The sequence below is a fragment of the Diachasmimorpha longicaudata genome, chromosome 9 (assembly GCF_034640455.1).
Source record: "Diachasmimorpha longicaudata isolate KC_UGA_2023 chromosome 9, iyDiaLong2, whole genome shotgun sequence".
In the NCBI taxonomy this organism is placed as follows: Eukaryota; Metazoa; Arthropoda; class Insecta; order Hymenoptera; family Braconidae; genus Diachasmimorpha; species Diachasmimorpha longicaudata.
This window is the reverse complement of record NC_087233.1, coordinates 4,703,493-4,723,093: the sequence shown is the minus strand read 5'-3', so window position 1 is coordinate 4,723,093 and position 19,601 is coordinate 4,703,493. Positions and strand designations below refer to the sequence as shown.

General features: G+C 39.9%; 2 protein-coding genes across 10 annotated transcripts in view; both read right to left on the bottom strand.

The window, feature by feature from the left end:
- Positions 1-666: 666 nt before the first annotated feature.
- LOC135165829 (zinc finger protein 845-like) lies at positions 667-6,588 on the bottom strand. The gene is made up of 4 exons (XM_064127543.1): positions 6,269-6,588; positions 5,893-6,030; positions 4,880-5,027; positions 667-4,713 (listed from the first exon to the last, which is right to left on the bottom strand). Exons 1-4 carry the CDS (start codon positions 6,410-6,412, stop codon positions 1,685-1,687), a joined length of 3,459 nt encoding a protein of 1,152 aa, XP_063983613.1. The 5' UTR covers positions 6,413-6,588; the 3' UTR covers positions 667-1,684.
- A 1,110-nt stretch (positions 6,589-7,698) lies between these two features.
- Rab26 overlaps positions 7,699-19,601 on the bottom strand; it is a 99,264-nt gene continuing 87,361 nt past the window's right edge. For 6 of the 9 annotated variants that reach the window (XM_064127602.1, XM_064127606.1, XM_064127607.1 and 3 more), the window contains 5 exons: positions 11,644-11,754; positions 10,675-10,783; positions 9,663-9,773; positions 9,048-9,189; positions 7,699-8,963 (listed from right to left, as the gene is read on the bottom strand). In XM_064127602.1, the coding sequence (XP_063983672.1) occupies positions 8,846-8,963; positions 9,048-9,189; positions 9,663-9,773; positions 10,675-10,783; positions 11,644-11,754 (591 nt within the window). In that variant the 3' untranslated portion in view covers positions 7,699-8,845. Of the gene's footprint in view, positions 8,964-9,047; positions 9,190-9,662; positions 9,774-10,674; positions 10,784-11,643; positions 11,755-12,379; positions 12,957-19,601 lie in introns of all 9 variants that reach the window. The other 3 variants (XM_064127611.1, XM_064127610.1, XM_064127608.1) reach the window with 3 other exon arrangements.

Sequence of the window (19,601 nt, the reverse complement as noted above, 5' to 3'; positions counted from 1 at the left end):
ATAAACAAAAAAAATTGATAATTAAATAAAATAATTTAAACTCTAATAAAAATACAATTTACCTACCTTGAATCGCCAAAGTATTAAATGCAGATTATTCTTGCAGTGAAAAAGAGAGAGAAGAAACATTAGAATTAATTTTCTCGATTTTTCTATTCGTAATTAGTGTTAATTAATTTCTCAACGAATGGAAATATATTTCCTTCGTGTATTTAGTATTTCACAAATGATTTTATTGAATGTGATAGAAATATCTAGGTTAACAATTGCGTTAATGAATTTCTTAATTATTTAACTAATTAGTTGAATTGAATAGTAAACCGTAAGTACCGATCACCGGTCCTCTTTAACCAATTAGTGAGAAACTGAAGGGTTTCCCTCCCATAAAGAGAAACGAAAAAAAATATAAATAATTTTAAAAAATTGAAAATAAATAAACAAGAAAACACAGACGTACATATATCTATAAATATATGTGTATAATAGTCTATAATTTTTCATATTGTTGTACGAAAATTTTTAAGTTTATATTAAAACAAATGTTTTTGTGTATATCATATAAACAAAGAAATTCGCAACGAAAAAAAAAATAATTTATCTAGTTTTCACGTTAATTGTCTAATTGAATTACCCGCCTCAATCACTCAATAATAACAACTCCAACAATCAGTGATAATAATTTTTTTTATTAATTTATAAAGTGGAATAAGGAAAAAAATACTTTCAATTTTTTTTTTATTACAAATAAAATTAAAACACTCAATTTTTCGGTCAACGATGCAGAGCGAGGGGTCAAAAGTGACCCCATTCAATGGATCAGGAAATTTACACAATAAAAAAAAAATTATCCATTTTGGCCCAGGGGTTCGGGAGAAAATTTCAATCTCATTTTCAAAGATAAATCGCAGATTTTCTCGATCACTTCAACGTCGATCGCTGTAGTCGCCTTCCACTGGAGCAAAATAAATCGTTTTTTTTTTTCTAATCGATAGAACATCGACGGAAACATTTCCGACTCCATTCCACACAATAAAATCCATTTTGTCTCCGTGAAATAAAAAAAAATTTCAATTCGTGATTCATATCATAATGGACTGACGGTAAATCAGGATCTTGTCTGTAGTTCGGCACAAACTCGGTCAAAATGTGCAATTTCTTGTCATTCAAATAATTCGCAATCTCCCCAATGCCAGAATGTATCTACGCAAGATCCTACGCAGAATGACACAGGTAATGAATTTCCAAATTTTAATAAACATGTTTTGCATTTATTATGCACTTATTTCCATCGTTACACAAAAAAAAAATTATCTTACACTATCCCTATCGACTAAAGCGACACCTCCCTGTCGAAGAAGAAGAGAAAAAAAATCGGAAGCCATGATGAAGTTCTAACCTCCCCTAATCTCAAAAAAAAAAACTAAAAATAAACAAACCTAACCTATAAGAACCGAAAAAGCCTAAAAATTGAAAATTCTACGGCAAATCTCGAACGATCCTGAGAGGTATCGCGTCAAAAATGTTCCTAATGAATAATACAAAATGATGATTTACTTATAGGTTATGTACTGTACAATGTCTGTGTAATTAACCTCAGAATTTCAGGATTCATTCCCCTCGTCCCCGACGCGCCCTACCCTAATCCGTCCAGGTCTAGCCTAGTTTCATCCACCCCAAGCCTAACCTAACTAACTCCCTCATGAATCTTGACATAATGAATCTTCATCGCTTTGATGTTCGGATACTTGATCTTGCAAATGGGACAGACTCTGCCATCAGCCCCCTTGACTTCATAACTTCCCAAATCAGTTTTCCTGTAGAAGTGCTCAGTCTTCTTCCCCTCAACCTCGTCCGCATGTTCATTAACAAGATGTCCATCGATGGCAGATCGATTGAACATGTGCCTGGAGCAGAGATTGCAGCTGTACAAGATATTCATATGACTTTTCTCGTGCGCTTGCTTCGCCAGCGAAGTATCAAAGACTTCCTCGCAGTCGTCCATTGTGCAGTAGTGTTTGTCACCATTGCCATGTACCTTGGTGTAATGTTGCTTCATATTGGCAGGATTGGAGAATATCTTGTAGCACTCGGTGCAGGGTACCCCCTCACCATCGACCTCACCCTCGTCCACCTCCAGAGGTTTCCCAATACTGCTCTTGTGGACGTTCTGTCGATGCTTGTAGAGGGAGCTCATGCTGGGCAGGAGTTTCTTGCATATACCGCAGGTGACGGGTTTCTTGGTGGTGGTGGTTGTGGTGCTGGTGGTGGTGGGTGTTCCAAAGCTACTGCCAGATGGCTCACCAAGATGATACGCCTTCCTGATGATATCAAAATCCAATTTTGGTCGTTTTGGTTTTCCATCTTCATCAACTTTCGAGGGAGACGGTGTCGTAGACTTCCTGGTTATCGTGTTCAACGATCTTCTAACGTAGTGGGCAGCAGCCTTGTGTTTCTTCATGGAAGTCTCATTGTTGAAGGCCTTCTTACACACGGGACAGGGAAAAGACGTCGGTGTTGTCTTCTTTAGTGATTGAAATTTAATGCCCGCAACAGGCGTCGTCTTGTGCAGCTTCTTGTGTTTCCACAGGGCCTTTGTCGAGCTGTAAAATTTTCCGCATATGTCGCAGGAGATGTCGACGGGTCTCGTCACCTCCGCAAGTATCGGATTCTCCTTGTGCCACCTCATGTGCTCCTCGAGAGATTTTTCATCCGGAAAGACATTCGTACAGAGCTCACACTGTAGATCTTCAACGAATGACTTCTCCGACTTGTGTTTCTGGCAGTGAACCTCCCAGAGGTGCTTCCTCAACTCACCAACATCAGCAAACGAGTCATCGCATACAGCGCAGGCCAAAGTATTCGGTGACATTGATTGCTTGAAACTCGGCGTTGGGAATGACTTCTTGGCTTTAGCCGGACGTGGAGTCAGGTTCAATTCAATCGGTCCCTCCTGGATCTCCACCTGCACCTGATCTAACGGATGGGGTACTGATCTTATCGATAGCCTAGAATCACGTCTGAAGTGATGTCCCCGATGAATCTTCAGTGAGGTCTCGTTGCTGAAGCGCTTCCCACATATATCACAGGCCAAGTGATCGTCCTCAGCTATTCCATGTGACTCCTGGAGATGGCGATTCAGCAATTCCTGCGAATCAAAAACCTTCTTGCACTGGGTACACTTGTAGGGCGTTACTTCAGCAGGTACGTCCTTGGGGTGAGCCCTCTCCGCGTGCTGATTCCACAAATCCTCACTGGTAAATGTCTTCGGGCACTTGGGACAGCTGAACCTACCTTCGATTATATGAGTCGTTCTAATGTGCCTCCGTAAATTTGGATAGTTGGCAAATACCTTCCCGCAGGTGGTGCACTCGGTGCTCCTACCGTGAGAATTATTCTCCATCGGCATTGAGTACGTGGACGCATTGACATCCGATCCCGACTGGCTGAGGCTGTCCTCCACATCGGGATCAATAACCTCAACATGATTCTCCCCCGGGCTCTTCGTCTTGGAATGGGTCAGCCTGTGCTGGGTGAGTTCCTCCTTGGTAAGGAACTCCTCGGGGCAGACAGCACATCCATACTTCATCGTCACCTTCGTCAAACTGGAGTTGTAGTTCTTCCAGACGGTCTTCGAGCCCTCCCTCACTGCACTGTTTCTGTGCTGCTGATGATGCACCAGGTAATCATTCGTTTGTTTGAACTTGGCGTTGCACTCGTAGCAGACGAGGTCTTTGCGATTGTGTTCCAGGGTAATGTGTGATTGGAATTTCTTAAAAACTAGGAAGGTCATGCCACAGTGGGCGCAACGATAGGAGGTGCGTTCGTCTGGGGGTAGACGTTTGCAAAGATCTTCGTGTTTCAACATGTTGGGTTTGTAGCGATAGATCATTCCGCAGTAATCGCACGTGTGATTATGCGCTGGATCACCGTGACGATAGGGACCTGGTGCAATAGTTGTACGATCCTTCTTTGGGGATTTATTTGCAATCGTTGGAATTGACTCGTAAGCCTTGTCCGAGTGCTTTGACAAATGGGACAAAAGTTCTTTACGATTTGGCATTGGTCTAAGGCACATGTTGCACGTAAAATATTTTTCCGTTCCATGTTTTGGCACCACTAGGGCTATTTTCATAGCACAATCGAATGACGCACCGCAGTGTAATTTGTATATTGAACGATCTGGAAATTCAGTGAGGCATGCAATACACGTGTAAGGACGTAAATCCGGCATGTGCTGGCGTATGTGGTTCAGGGTACTTCGACGATCGCTGAACACCTGCTGACACGAGTAGCAGGAGAAGGTTTTTAATTGGCTTATTATGTTCTCTTGGACTGGCGTCAGCGGTGCATTCTTCTCCATCGAGAGAAGCTCGTCCTCAACGTCCTCAACCATCTCTACGTCCTCGTCGAGGGAGGAGGATTTGTCGGTAGAGGGGAGGCGAAATGATAGGGGACCATTTCGGGATTTTGGGGTATTTGGGCGATGATAACGCTCCATGTGATTATTGTACGATAGCTTTGAGTGCAAGTGGATCATGCAGTGGGGGCACTTACGTTTGAATACTTTGATGCCGCGAAAGTGAGTGTGGGGACCGCGTTTTAATTTTTTACGGGAGGTGTGGTGATAGTCGACTGAGGCAGAGTCCAGGAGGTCCTTCGCCGCTGCTGCCATTGGATTTATGAGGAGCTGCGAGCCCGAGGTTGATTCCGCATCTGAAAGATGACGATCGTGAAAATTATGGGGAAGGGGAGAATTAAGAAATTTTCATTCGTTTGGAATTTTTTCATTTTAGGAAAATGAGAAGTTGAGAAAGGGAAAGTGATGACAGCATTCATGAAAGGCTTAGTGATTGCATAAATCACCTGATAGGTAAATTACCTGATGAATGGCTCGATGAATGACGACGTTTGGATCGAGGAGGTGACCTATCCTCCGGGAGGTCATCCATATTGTCCATGGTATTCATGAGATCCTCTGGGGAGGACACATCGTCTGGGTCGATTGGCTCCGATTTTATGTGAGGTGCCTGAAGAAGTACAAATGATTTAACACAGATGAAATTGCAGTCTTTCTTTCCCATTAAAAATTATAAAAAAAAAAATTTAACTAAAAAAGAGTTTTTAGTTTTGGAAGAAAACCTCATAGAGAAAACGTTAATCGATAATAAAATCAAGAGAACATTTATAAATAATATTAATGATAATAAATAGCCATGAATTGATCAATTAACAGCTTAATTAATAGGCGATTTAATTTTGATGAAAAAAAAATTAAAAGAGAAAATCCGTGATTTGTAAATGGAAAATTTCAAAAAGGAAAAAGCAATTCAAGAAAAATCACATCCGGTTCTACCTATCCAGATTAATCAAAAAATTATCCCAAAATATCCGCTAGAAAATTATTATAAATATCAATAAATAAAAACAGTTTAACTATTCATCGAAATTGAATTCTGCAAAAACAAAATTTCACAATGACAAAAATAATTCAATTCCTCTAAATGCATAAATAATAACAATAAAAAAATTTAACTCTCCAAAAAAAGTCCTATCCCGCTTAAAAATCCATTCTCAAAAATATTCCAAAAAGTCCATCGCATTTTCAAAGAAAAAATCCTCAAAACGGAAGAAAAACTAAAGCAACACCTTTTTCAAAAAAAACACCAACAAAGAATAATAATAACTCCTCATAAAAGTTAAAGTTCCCAAGAATTGCCCTCCCCCCTCCCCTCCCGCTCAAACAGCCAAAAAATCAACAACTAAAAAATCCAAGAAGTGCCCACTCAAAATTTTCCAAAACCCCCCTCCCGCCAAAACACCAAAATCTCCAACTCCATCTCCCCTCCCCCCTCCTCCCCCTCTTTGCCCGCGCCCAACAAAAAATCCACTTACAACATCTCCACGCTTCTCCACCCATCTCTGGAGCTTCTCCTGCGACCTGAGGCAGGAATCTCTGTACAAGTGCCACTGATTAACACTCTTGACACAGCTAGCACATATCAAAGTCCCGAGTTTATCATCTCGTAGCACCTGAAACCCACGTAACAACGAATTCATCAAGTGATTCTCATCCCACCGCCACCAGCCACTCCAATCACCAAAGATGGATGACACGACTCATCGACGCCATAACCTTCCCCCATCGTGTCCCCAAAAAAATGAACAAAAATGCCAGAGCCAGGGTACCCAAGGCCCCATCCAGGCCCCTTTATTCGTTAAAAAATATCTCCAACAACATGGGACAACAATTAATGACAATAAAACTCACCTCAATGCTGAGACAGTCTTGAATCTTCTCGGCTAATGGTACAGCTGCCCCTTGGACGCCGAATATTGGTGACTTGGGCTCGTCCGTTGATAGACAAAGTCTGCACACATTGTCCAGTGCCTCCAGCTCAACAACTTCGTCCATCCTCAGGACATAAATACCACTTTGTTGGATGTGATTGATGGAGTTGATTCAACTATTGATGAGACTGGCCAGTTGGAGTCAACGATGGTACGTCGTATGATGATGATGGAGGCTGGAGAAGGTTAGGGACGCAACGTTTTGTTTGCTCGCCGACATTTGAACGCGCGGAGCTACCACCGAGGCATCAGGTATCGCATCGAGCGGTCCAAGGGGTTCAGTTTGGGGGGCTTGAGCAATTGGGAATAGGATGGGGGATTATGGGTAGTCCAGATGGCGCCAGGAGCATCAACGGGTTTGGGAGGATAATGCAGATGGCGCCAGGGACGCCGATGAGTTTCGGAGAGAGAACAAAGATGGCGTCAGCCGTGAGTTTTGGAAGAGTTTCAGACGGTTTGTTGGGGTTTGGGGAAGTGAGGATGTCGGAAGGATATTTGAGAGTTCGGGAGGATATTTGACGGGTTCAGAAGGATATTTGAGAGGTATAGGATGACCGTGAGTGGATTCAATCATTTTTAACCTTTAATTTGGCGATTAGTTGGAACTTTGGAAACTGGTTTTTGTCAATTTTGAGGGTTAGAAGTTTTTGGCGAATATCTCGAGATTAAAGGCAGATAGACAAAACTTTGTTAGGAACTTTTTTGTAGAGCTGAATTTGGTCTGCAAAAAAGGTTCTGACAAAAATTTTGCTATTCTGCGTAGGATAATCGATTTTTGTCAATATCGAATGTCCCCGCTGGGGGAAGTTCTTTCCCGCGTTTGTCGGTTTCTCCAACGACACCCTAAGACGCGAAAATAATACTTTGTTTTTCTCATTAAAAATCCAAAGGCTACCCTTTGATTGACCCCTGCGATTCTTTAAGCCCTTTGATTTTTTGGGAGAGAAATGAGTCGTGTCATGGTCGAATGTCGCCACTGAGACACGTGATTTTTCACGTGTGAGGGTCTCCTGGATGTTGGCAAGGCCCTAAGAAGCAGAAAAAGCCAGAAAAAAAGTTTTTTCGGAAAAAAAATTGAAAGTCCTTTCCATCTTTTGTAAGAGAAATGAAGTCGTGTTAGGGTTGAGTTTCGCCACCGAGAGGGGTAGTTTTCGCATTTGAGGGTCCCCTGAAGGCCAACACAACGTTTTTGTTTTTGTTAAAATTGAGAGGACGATTTCTTTTGAAAATATCTAAAACTTTCCTCTTGTCTTTAAACTTTCCACTGAGAAATGATTTCCTTTGCGTTGATTGCATCCTAGGGTAGCTCAAAAGGACAGGAAAATTAGACGAATAAATTAGCCCTTCCCCTCGGCATTCATAAATTTTTAAGTAATTTATTGATTTTTACATAAAATTTTCGAAAGCATAAAATCAGTCAAGAATCCTCTCCCCCTATTTTCCAACGAACAGTAACAATAATAATTATATTTTATACAATAACATAGTATTGTGCACTTGTTTTAAATTGTGCAGCAACAGAATGAGGATTTGGTCCTTTGAGTTGGAATAAACAACGTCCTGTTAATCAGTAATTAACGAAAATAATTAGTGGATATGTGGAGTGGCTGAAGGTTCAACAGAATGATTGTTCTATAGATCTACATCGATCTTTTATAGATCTACAGTGATACAGTGATTGCATTTGACAATCAACAGTTGTTTCTGTTGACAGATAATTTTTGGTCTTTCGATTATTGACGAAGCGAAGCTACTTTACATCCACTTAATTACGCATAACATTTTTCAGTATTTTTTCGTAGTTAGGAACCTGTCCTGTTAATCTATTCACGAGTTTTGAAATTTTGTTGAAAGTGCAAATGTCAACATTCACTCGTATTAATTTGACCTGCCATTTATTAATTTGGAAATTCTCTAGTGAAGTGGAGCTGAGTATTGATCATTACTGATAATTAATACCGATGATTAAACACAATTAACTTTGATTATTTTTATTTATTGAACGTTGATCTAATCGATTATGTTCTGCTGTCCGATCTCGATTATTTTTCACTGAATTTTGTAATCTCCAAAGCCGTGACATTTTAAACTGTTTTTGATTACAAATTTATGTTTAAAAAAATGGAAAGAATCGCGAAAATTTCTCTCTCTATTAATTTATTGCTGAATATTTATGAAACGGGATCTTTGAAACTGTTTCCTATTTTTTTAATTCATAAAAAAATGTATTTCTCCGATTTTTGGGAGTTTCGTACTCCCAAAAAAATTTCGCAATCATTTAAATGAATAAAAATCCTCCAAATTTTGTTTTGCCACTTCACTAAGAAATTTCATTACAGAATATTTATTTTATTTTATTCTCTGGGTTTCCCGCACCTCTGAATATCAACATTTCCGTCTGCTTCTCATTATCATCATCAATTTATTCAGCTCTCGTCTCTCATATTCGTTCAGCTAAATCAGCTGATCGTTAATTAAACAGTGAATGTCAATGAATTCAGGTTGTCTGACAGTTCGTCATGAAACAGGTACTCTTCTTTGTCTGTTCTCGAACGTAATCTTGAACGTTGAACTTTGTGTCGTCCAAATCAGCATTTTTTCGGGCCTTCAGTTGTCTGAAATATCAGACAAGAATAAACCGCGTTCGGCTGAATCGATTTTTTTCAGTTTTTTTAGGATTTCAAATTGAGGAAAATTACTTTGCGATTGCGAGGAATGCCAGCTCAACGTTGGCTCCTGTCCGGGCGGAGGTCTCCATAAAGGGCACGTCGTATTCGTCGGCCAAACGTTTTCCATCTTCTTTTTTTACCATTCTCTCGGGTCCGCAATCCGCTTTATTTCCTGATAAGCAAAATCTGGCGTCAGTTATTGCTCAATATCTCAGAATTTATGAGAGATATGGAAATATGCATAATGACCTTTTACGTAGATCTCCAAATTCTCTACAAAAAAGATTTTGTGACGTTTTATCGTACATTACCTCATTAACTAATTATTTTAAAAAATCTAAAAACGTGACCTCAATGTTTCCCCAAAATGAAATTTTTCATCTTTCTTATAACTTAAATATCTCCGTAACGATCGATTTCAGCGAAAAAAGCCACAAAATGTTATAAGTAGGAAATTAAATTATCCATAAAAAATCCATTATGACATTTCATCGTAAATCCACGCATTAGCGAGATAATGACAGAGGTAATAAACATGTTGATGTTTTGGTTTTAGTACGAATGCATAAATAACATTATTCACTCCGTGTAATTTGAATAACACAATAACATGCTGTTGAAAGTATCAATAATAATATACGAAACCTAGTAGCATAATGACAACGTCATTCTGAGCGTATTCCCGGATCTCTCCAAGCCATGCCCTGATGTTATCATAACTAGTCTTGTTCGTCACGTCGTAGAGCAATAGCAGCGCTGAAAAACCAGTCGGTTGGCTCATCCATTATGTAATCAATGAGGGCTTTTCGTGTTGTGTGGGATAGTATATGCCGGTGGATTTAAACACGCGCGTGTATAATCTCGTCGGAATAAGGAGAAGTCGAATTTTTTTTCTAACACGACTGAGAATTCTGTGGGAAGTGATAAAAAGAGATGAGTTGACTCATCTCTCCGTCCAGTTTTTGACGAATATCTCGGAATCTGGCAGAGATAGCGGACTTTTGATAATTACATTTTTTGTAGTACTTGTGTTGCTTCACAAAAAAGGTTATAACAAAAATTTTGCTATTCCCCCGAGATTTTGAGATATACATCAAAAACGCAGGAGCGAAATGGTAAAACGAAACAAGTTGGCTCATCTCTGGGTCCAGTTTTTGAGGAATATCTCGGAATGTGAGAGAGATAGAGGAATTTTTATAATTACATTTTTTGTAGTCCTCAATTCATGCTACAAAAAAGGTCATGACAAAAATTTTCTCATCCTCCCTAGATTAGGAGATATCCAACAAAAACGCAGGAACAAAGTGCTGGTTATCAAAAAACACCTTATCATTTGAAATTATGAATATCCCATTTATTTTCGCAGTATTTTTTATTCATTTTATTTCTCTGCAAAAAAAAATCTCGATGCTCTGTCTTGGGGGCGACAATTACCGAAATAATTCCGTTAAACTCACCAATTTTCCCAGAGACCTATTTTCATAGCGACTGTCTCCCCCAGACATACCCCACCATAAATCCCTCAAAAGTCCAGATCCTTTCCAACTGTAATCCCACCCACGGAATGTCCCCATAGGGTGCAATCACAGCCTCACAAAAGGCTCTCCAACCGCCCAGATATAATGAAATCCCGTATCATAATTCTCAAACATTTTACCGTGAGCGTCTCTGTAGTACGCGTGTGTTACACTCCGAAATCTCTCCTGGCCCGCGGTGTCCCATATCTGGAGCTTGATCCTCGTGTCCCCGACTGTCACAACTTTATTCTAAAAATTAATTTTATCCTTTGTTCACCTCCACATTGCGCAAGAATTTATTTCAGTGAGGGATTGATATTCTTGACGGGGGAAAATATCTTTTTTGGAGCAGGAAAGGGAATTTTTGGGAGAAATTTGGGGACTAGGGCGGAAAAAGAGGCGCAAAGTGGTGGTTGAGAAAAATTATAGTTGACGGAGAGAAAAATGGCAGGAGAAATTAGAAAATTATGGGAAGGGAAGGGTAGGATCAGTTCTAGTGGACTTTTCTCTCCGAGTTAGAAATTTTATTGGGTCAAACGGGATTTTTAATTTTTTTTTGAAGGTTTTACACAGACAAATCTTTTTTGTTAATATTTTTGGAACGTTTTTTCATTCTTGAAACTTTCAAAGTGAATTTTTTTGCGATTTTGATCAGTTTTTCAAGTCTAGAAAGTCGGAGAATTTTCCCCAATATTTTTGGACGTCTTTCTAATTTCGAAAAAAATTTCTAGATTTTTTTTTAATATCTTCGACAGGCAGATTATTTAAATTAATATCCCCGAAAAATTCTTTCATTTCCGAAATTTCTAAAGTTAATTTTTTCACAATTTTAATAATTTTTCAAGTCTAGAAAGTCGGAGAATTTTCACAGACGTTATTCGACGTTGTGTTAATGCCAGAAAAATTTCCAAATTGTTTTCCGCCATTTGAACACCTGGAAAATTTTCCGAAACTCCTTAAAACTCTTTTTATGCAGTTGAAATATCCAACCTCGCATTTCCTCGTTTTTAGTAATTTTTCTTAATACGTAAAAAATCAAGACATTTTCTCAATTTTTTCCAACATTTGGGAGAACAAGGACTGAGCGATGAATTTTTGATGTTTCTCACCCTGAAATCAATGCCAACTGTGCTTATATGATTCCCCGAGAGGAATCTACCGTGACGAAATCTCGTGAGGAGGCAGGTTTTTCCCACACCGCTGTCACCCAATAGCATAACCTATCGGTTTGAATAAAAAAAATCTTATAAAAGGCCCTTGACAAGAAAGAAAAATACCGCTCCCTCAGTCGAGACCTTCTCCTGGAGGACTCTGAAAAAAACTCAACTGCGTCGCGATTACATTAATTATAAACCCCCCGGGAGTCGCTGCAATGTTTCAACTATTTATTCACTTGTAAAAATAAAGTTGAAATAAAGTTGGAGGTTTTTGTTTGTTTGCAAACAGTAACAAACCTCGAGCTACCTGGATACAAATAAATTGTGTTCGCGGAGTCATAAAATAAAAGAATATAAACCATTTTGCCCCAATATTAGTCGCGTACAAACTAAAGAACACAATTAAAAAACAAGGGAAGAGCAAAAAGGGCCCAATTTTTAGACACCAAATTTCATTGTTGATTATGGAACCGAAAAAGAAATTTTGGAATCGATCAAAGTCGATTTATTTTCTCAATAAAATTTATAAACATTTCGAATAAAAATAAAAATTGAACTTCTGTCAATTGTGAACGTCTCCAGCTTTCCCGTGGTCCCAATTTCTCCCCCGTTATCCGGTAAATTATCATCACCACAAGTCCCACAGTTACAAATTAGAAAGTAAAGACGTATCAGGAGTGAATTAGACCTTGAAATGTAATTCCGTGGCCTCGGGTGGGGCCTGTGGTTCGCCGGTGCTGTCGTAGGACGACTGTCGTCTTACAATGGGCCCGGGGCCAGTGGTGGGGGTAGAGTGGGCCCGTGAAGTACCCCCACTGGTGTCGGTGGTTGGCCAATCAGCGGCGCCACCGGTGGGACCGGACTGACGCTGCGACCGCGTCCCACCGGGTCTCACTGACTCCTCCAGAGCTCTCATGCGCTCCTGCTATCAGGAGCACCAATTTGCTCTTCTTCTTCTCGGCCACTCCTCGCCGTCCAAGTCGCAGTTATGTCGTTTCACGTACTATCCGGGCCTTTTTTTGTTTTTTTTTTTTCGTCGTTTTCGTTCGCCTGACGGCGGCTTGTGGTGTTGGCTTTTTTCTTTATTTTTATTTTTCGTTTTTATTAACCACCAGAACGCACTTCTACCTCAACTCCCGAGCGTCGGCGAGGTCAATCAACTCTGTTCCATAAGCCTGGTAAAAGGCAACCGGCGCGAGCCAAACGGAATACGACCTCAGATTCGTATGTAGGCGAGAGTCACTTTTGGAGTGTCGTTATGGCTTCTGCATTAATCGAGAATTTAAATTGGTGGATTGATAGGGCGGGTTTGGGCGTCACGTGATAAGGAAAATTGGGACAGATGATAAATTTGGGGATTTTTGGGAGGTGTCAAAAATTGAGTGAGTTGGGGAAAGGAATCGATATTGAGGTCTTTGAAAAAATCTGGAGGTTGTGAATGCATTTGAAAAGAAATAGAAATTTTTTGGAGTTTAGAAAAATCGTAGATTTATTTTGATAAATTGGGTGGGCCAAAATAATCTATTTTTTCAATTGATAGATCATATTGATAGATTGATAGATTGATTTCTTTGAAAAAATCAGGAGATTGTAAATCCATTGCTAAAAAAATATATTTTTTTTTTTAGTTTTTCCAGTGCAGAAGGTTCTAATATTTTTCATTCTTTCCGACAAATTTTTTGAGCCAGAACAAATTTCCTCGGGTGACAGCGACAACACTCATGAAAGACATTATTGAAAGATATTTTATCGCGCTACCGATTTCAAGTTCATCAGAATCGGCTGAAAAATGGCAAAATGTATTTAACGAAACTTTCAACTTCACTTCCGTCACCCGGATATTGCAACAGAACTCATTATCAACTTGTCAAGCTGTCAATGAAAAATACGAGCTGCTGCCATTATCAGATCCGTCCGTCGCAGTCTATCAATCCATAAACTCAGCGATATCCAATATTATCCTCGATTTCGCGAGAGTTTATAGGTTACGGGATTTCATGACTTACGATAATTTCGATTGCTAAGCTGTCCGGAAACTAATCAGAAAATTACTAATCAATAAACAAGCGGACAAGTTATTTTTTTGTCTGATTACATTTTGTGACGCTCACGTGGGACTATTATTTACTCATTACCTTTGACGATCTTATCGCTAAAATAATTTTTTTCCGATTAGAATTCTCGACAGCATTAGCATTCGGATTTTAAATTTCGATCGGAGACGTGACGTCTCGATCGTCGCACAGCTTTCCCTCTAATCCCTGTTGGGGCCTTATCTTCTTGAACTGTCCTTTGAGTGTAAACGTCATGAGCTGATAGTTGTACTGGGATTCAAATAAATTGAGCGTTAACGTTAAGCCGAATGGGCAATTTCAAAATCACATGATCTATGCGATTAAAAAATTTTCATATTTTCCAGAATTTTTCATTTTCGGGGCATAAAAACAATCTTTTCAGGTCTAGAGACATAAAAGTATTTCCTTGCCTGGGACAACCGAATAACTTTCCCAGAAATTCCCACCCAAAAACGAGGCCGAAGTGATTCAATTTGAGTCGCGATGAATTTTATATTTTTTAACGAGTGCAAAAAAGTATATTTCGCTCCAAGTGAATAAAAGTATTTTCTAAAGTCGATTTCCCCACGCGAAAAGCGCCTAAAAACTCATTTTTTCGCACAAGTCCTTAAAAATGATCCTCAGGCCGTTGTCACTGTTCAATAAAAATATTTTCGCAATCGGCAAAAATCTTCAGGCCCAAAAAATGACGACAGACTGATTCACCTTCAAAGCCGAGCTCCTCCCGACCGACACAATTATTCGTACTCCAACAGTCGAGACAATTGCCGTTATAAAATATGACTTTTATATCATCAGGCCTCGGTGATGGTTCCCCACGGAGGCATTCCCGCGCCCCAGGGGCCCTACAAACCAAACAAACAACTGGGTAAATTTTTCCATCCAAATAATCAAACAATCATTACCAAAATCCTCCGCCAATTTCCCTTAACCTCCCGCCGACTTATCGCCAACCTTCCAGGCTACGTTCTCCCCGTCTCGAAGTACATCGTGAAAAATTTCCCACGGCCACGGACGATAGTTCCATCTTCCCGTTACATTTCTTCCGGTCTAAAAAGGCGTGGATTAGGCCTTAGAACCCACCCACGTCCCATGCTACCCACCAACATGTGTACGAGGAAGAGGCGAATAATAAATGTAAACGAGATGGGTCTCCGGGGTTGAATGAATGTGACTCATTGTGTTTTGGAGAGTGGCTAGAGGCACGAGGTTTATTTTATGTGTCTACCCGACTAGTGGCGCCCTGACCCCAGCCCCTCGCCTCTCGCCGCTGCGCCAACAACTGCCGCTTACGCTCCCCCCTCTCACTGCTCCACCGTTTCCCCTTCTCCAACGCCGTCGCTTCGCGGCAATTGTGTGACAGAGGCACGTACGTAACACACACACACTGGTGAACGGTGAGGGCTCTCTGTGCTGGGACGGTGTAACGCCGAACTCTCTCACTCGCTTTGTGCTCGGCCACTGACACGACACTGTCACGTGACTCACGTGACCGGGAGAAACGCTGTTGCATCATTTGAGAGTTTATTTCTTTTTTTTCTTGAGGTTTCGTGAGGCGCGGAAGGGGAGGGGGGGTCGAAAGTGACCTCATGGGATGAATCGATAATTGAAAAATCGGGATTTTTCGGGTATTGGAGATGAAAAGGGCTTCGGTGGCAGTTTTAGGGCGGATGGATCGGGGAAATGGATCGGGGAAATGGATCTTTTAAGACGGAAGGTGGGGGGGGGGAGACGGGAGTGGTGGGGTTAATTAAATAGGGCGGAAGATTAGTTGTGTACATGTGAATTATAGCGTTTTTTATTTTTTGTAAAGACTTGCTCGCGTAAAAAATTATTGTCTGTCATTTTCAGAAATTATTATTTTTTCTATATTAAACAATCGTTGTGTCAACGTCGCAAAAACTCGGTATACCAACGGCAAAAATCCCTAGGGCTTGAAAAAATCACCAGAGGCTTAATGAGATTATTTAATCCGTGAATTGATTAGTCAAACACTCCAGGAGCAAAACGGGTAATTTTTTTTTTAAGTTGACGAGATGCTCCGAGTGCTGGGAATTTTCAGTTTTTGTAGTTGGTTTTGAGGGTCATTTATGAACGAAAAAAATGGGCATTTCTTCACTCAGAGTAACTATGACATTGCTAATCATGGAACGACGTGGATTTACATCAGTACGATTTCAATCCAGTTAATTGTCGATCTCGGCAATATTTTTTATCATCACAGTGAAGAAAAAGAGGTAGTCGAAGATTAAGCGTAACACGCTAGAGATTTGAACCAGCGATGTTTTGGTTGAGAGGAGCGGCGCTTTACCGACTGCGCCGTAGTGCAAGAACTTGGAGTTCGGTATTTGAATGTTATGTTTGGATGGAGGGATGATTCGTCGTCAAATGACATGACACAATGATTTCGGTTTAATTTTTTTGGGGAAAAATACGGAAATTACCGTTCGTTCACAGATTACGGAGACTGCTGGAAAATTTTAGGTGACAGTATCGCCATTTTTGACGGACGATTCAGGTAAAAATTACGGAATTTTTCCGGAACATCCCGTGAAATCACATCTATCCCGAGACTCGCATGATTTTAGGGCTGATTTCTCGCGGTTTCAACTCAGCATGATGCACGCGGAACCAAATTTTGATAAAAATTCAACCCCTAGAGGTCGAAACGTCAAACCAGATAACAACCAATCACTTTTTAGGTGAAAATTCTTTGAAGAAATTCAACTTAGGAGACTAATCTTTGTTATAAAACTTCCCTACGCCCCTCATTCCCCCTCCCCACCCCCCATCCCTGAAGATCTAATTTTCCCCTAAAATTTTGTTTTGTGCAATGATTTCCCCACAAAAAATCCCCATAAAATCCACAATCCCCCAAAAAAATCACCGTTTAATCTCCCCCACAAACAACATCCAAACTCCCTAATATAAATAAATATAAACAAATCTTCAACCGATAAAGTACTGGAGAAAAAAAAAATCCATTACTAAAAAATAATAAGAAAAAAAAATCGAAAAAAGCTCCACTTCGATAGCATGAAAATATAACGAGGTACGTGAAATAGTGGATAGGGCGTTCACAAGGCAACCGAGACGAAAGTCAAGCCTTTGTGCAGTTCGTCCTTCCTCGTATCGCAGGATAGTTATGGAAGGATGACGTGAGGGTTGCGTGGGATGGGGAGGGAGAGGGGGTGGATATGTGTGACGTATGGTTTGCTGTGCCTGCACGAATTCGATATACGGTATAAGTCCGTTTGGCAAACAACCCCCTACCTACCTACCTCCCCGGCGCCCTTTCCCTACCCACCCTTGCCCCCCTCACCTCCCCCACTCAATTGAACTGAATACACTGGAGAAACCCTTAGGGCGCTCTCCTCGAACCCCCTTTTATCATTTATTCTGGGTGATATTAGTACTCTGGGAAGGGCTGGACGAAATGTTCTCGACAGTCCCCGGATATCGTAGGTTATAGTACTGTAAAGACGACGATAGGTAGTGGGGAATGATGAAGTTAATTGGAAAGAACATCGCGGGTGGAAAAATATCGGGAGACAGAAAAATTCTGTAAAAATTACGTGCCACTTGCGTAATCTGTCAGTGAAAAAAATATTCGGTAAAAATGACGAAACAGTCACCCACTTTTTTGGGGAAGTTCCAGGAAAAGTCCAACATGTAGCACAAAAAATATGGAACGTTCGGTGCAAAAATGTGTTATTGTTCCGTAATTTTTAGGGAATAGTGGGTTGACTGGAAGATTACGGAACAAATACGGAATTTTTGAAGAATCTTTCCCTCCGTGTGATTGGTGGGAATTGTTTTATGGTGGTCATCGTTAAAGAAATGATCGATTGCCGCTGTATTCGATTGATTGGGGAGGGAAAAAGGATTATCAGATGATTTTTTTTAGAAAATTTTTGACTATTTTTAGGGATTTTTTTTAAATTTTTAACGAAATTTGATGCAAGTTCTCGTGCAGGGGAAGTTGGGACTTGGGATCTCATCAAAAATTGTCTCTTGAAGATCTTGTGGAGAATCTGTTCAAGTCATCGATCTTCCGATCTCCCGACGATTCTTCTGAAGCTTTCAGGAAGATCTTCAACAGAGAAAATTCTTTGTCCAGTCAGGCAGTCACTGAAACAATTTTTAGAACGTAATTACCCGAATGGTTTTCAGCCCTGAACAACAGTTGATGTTGTTCTGAAATTCACAGCGAATAATTAATCAGTGTCGACAATAAACTCTCCTTTGTGATTCCCTAATCAAAGGCCATTGGTTTTTTTTTTCTTCTTTCGCGTCTCGCATTGGGTAAAACATTTCGTTTGCCCGGTCGCAGCGGCACAAACAACAGAGACGGAGTTTTATTAAATTTTGATTGCGAAAAGCTTCGTAATTCAACTACAGTGTTGCAACTACACCGGCCAACTAAGTGCTTCCCCCAGGATATCCCCTATGCTAAATTCGCTTTTTCCCCGGTTACTGTCGACTCTCGGCTCCCTGTTTTATTAATCAACTTTGACGTTAATGCTTTATCAATATTTTCGAGCTTCGATTCGAGGTTGAAAATTTTATCATGCAATGGGTATTTTTGAATGGGGTCGATAGTGACCCCTAGAAATTAATAAAAGGATTTTATTATGTTAATTGTTGACAACCAATTTTTTTTTCTGGCGGCAATTGCGTGGAATTTTGAGAAGATCCTTGGAATGATCCCCGGAAGATCTCCGCGGTGACCAAAACATATTTTTTGGAAGATCTTTAAGAGAAGTTTTAAAAAAAAAAGAATATTTTCTTCAGGAAAAGTCAGAAAACTTTTGAAAAAAATATTCTCTTGCGAAAATCATTCGAATTATCTGGTTGAAGCATCAAGAAGATTTTCCGATGATTCTATCGAAGGATCTTCAGCGGAAAAGTCGTTTGACAATTTTGAATGGGGTCCATAGTGACCCCAACAAATTAATAAAGATTTTTTCGGTCAATTAATCGCGTAAAAATTTCATTTTCGAACGATGCGTCAGACAATGGCATTTTGTTATAAATAAATGAATATAAAATATAAAATATTATTCATAAAATGCAATATTAGTTAATATAATGTACGAGATATTAATTAAAATATTTATTATTGAATAAATGGGAAAATTCTTAATTAAAAAAATAATCAACATTTTTCCTTGATCTTCTAGTTACTTTAGCGCAATTTATGGGTAATAATTAACAAGTTGAAAAATTCTGATTGGTTCAGTGGAAATTGTCCGGTGATTCGGTGTACAATGTCCGAAGACCCGTACTGCACTCAGGTGCACTAAGATCCCATGAAATTTGCGACTTACTGCAAGTACTCAAGCTCATCCCATCAGGAAAGTTGTTGAGAAGTTGAGAGAATTGTGTTGCCAAGCACCTGAGCCAATGACTTTCCCCATGTGATAACTCTTTCTGTATTGATCTAACCGCCGGACGGATAAATATAGTGATGACCGGGGGGATGACCACTACAACAAACTCAACCCCATGTAAGAACAATCTAAAAACAATACCGATCAGGGCACCTACATTTATCCTATAAAAAAGACAAGAGAAAAAACAACAACAAAAATCAAAATTGTGACACCATTTTCCGCTGAAGATCGTGCAGATATCTTCGGAGGACATCGAAAGATTCTCGGAAGATCTTCTTGATGATCCGAAAAAATAATTTGAAGGATTTTCGGAAGACAACAATTTTTGCAAAATATTTTTCAAGAAAAATTGTCCCTCGAAGATCTTCCTGGATCTTCTTTGGTCCCCAGTGACCAAAAAATCCTTCAGAATAATTTACCAACAATTGTTAAATAATTT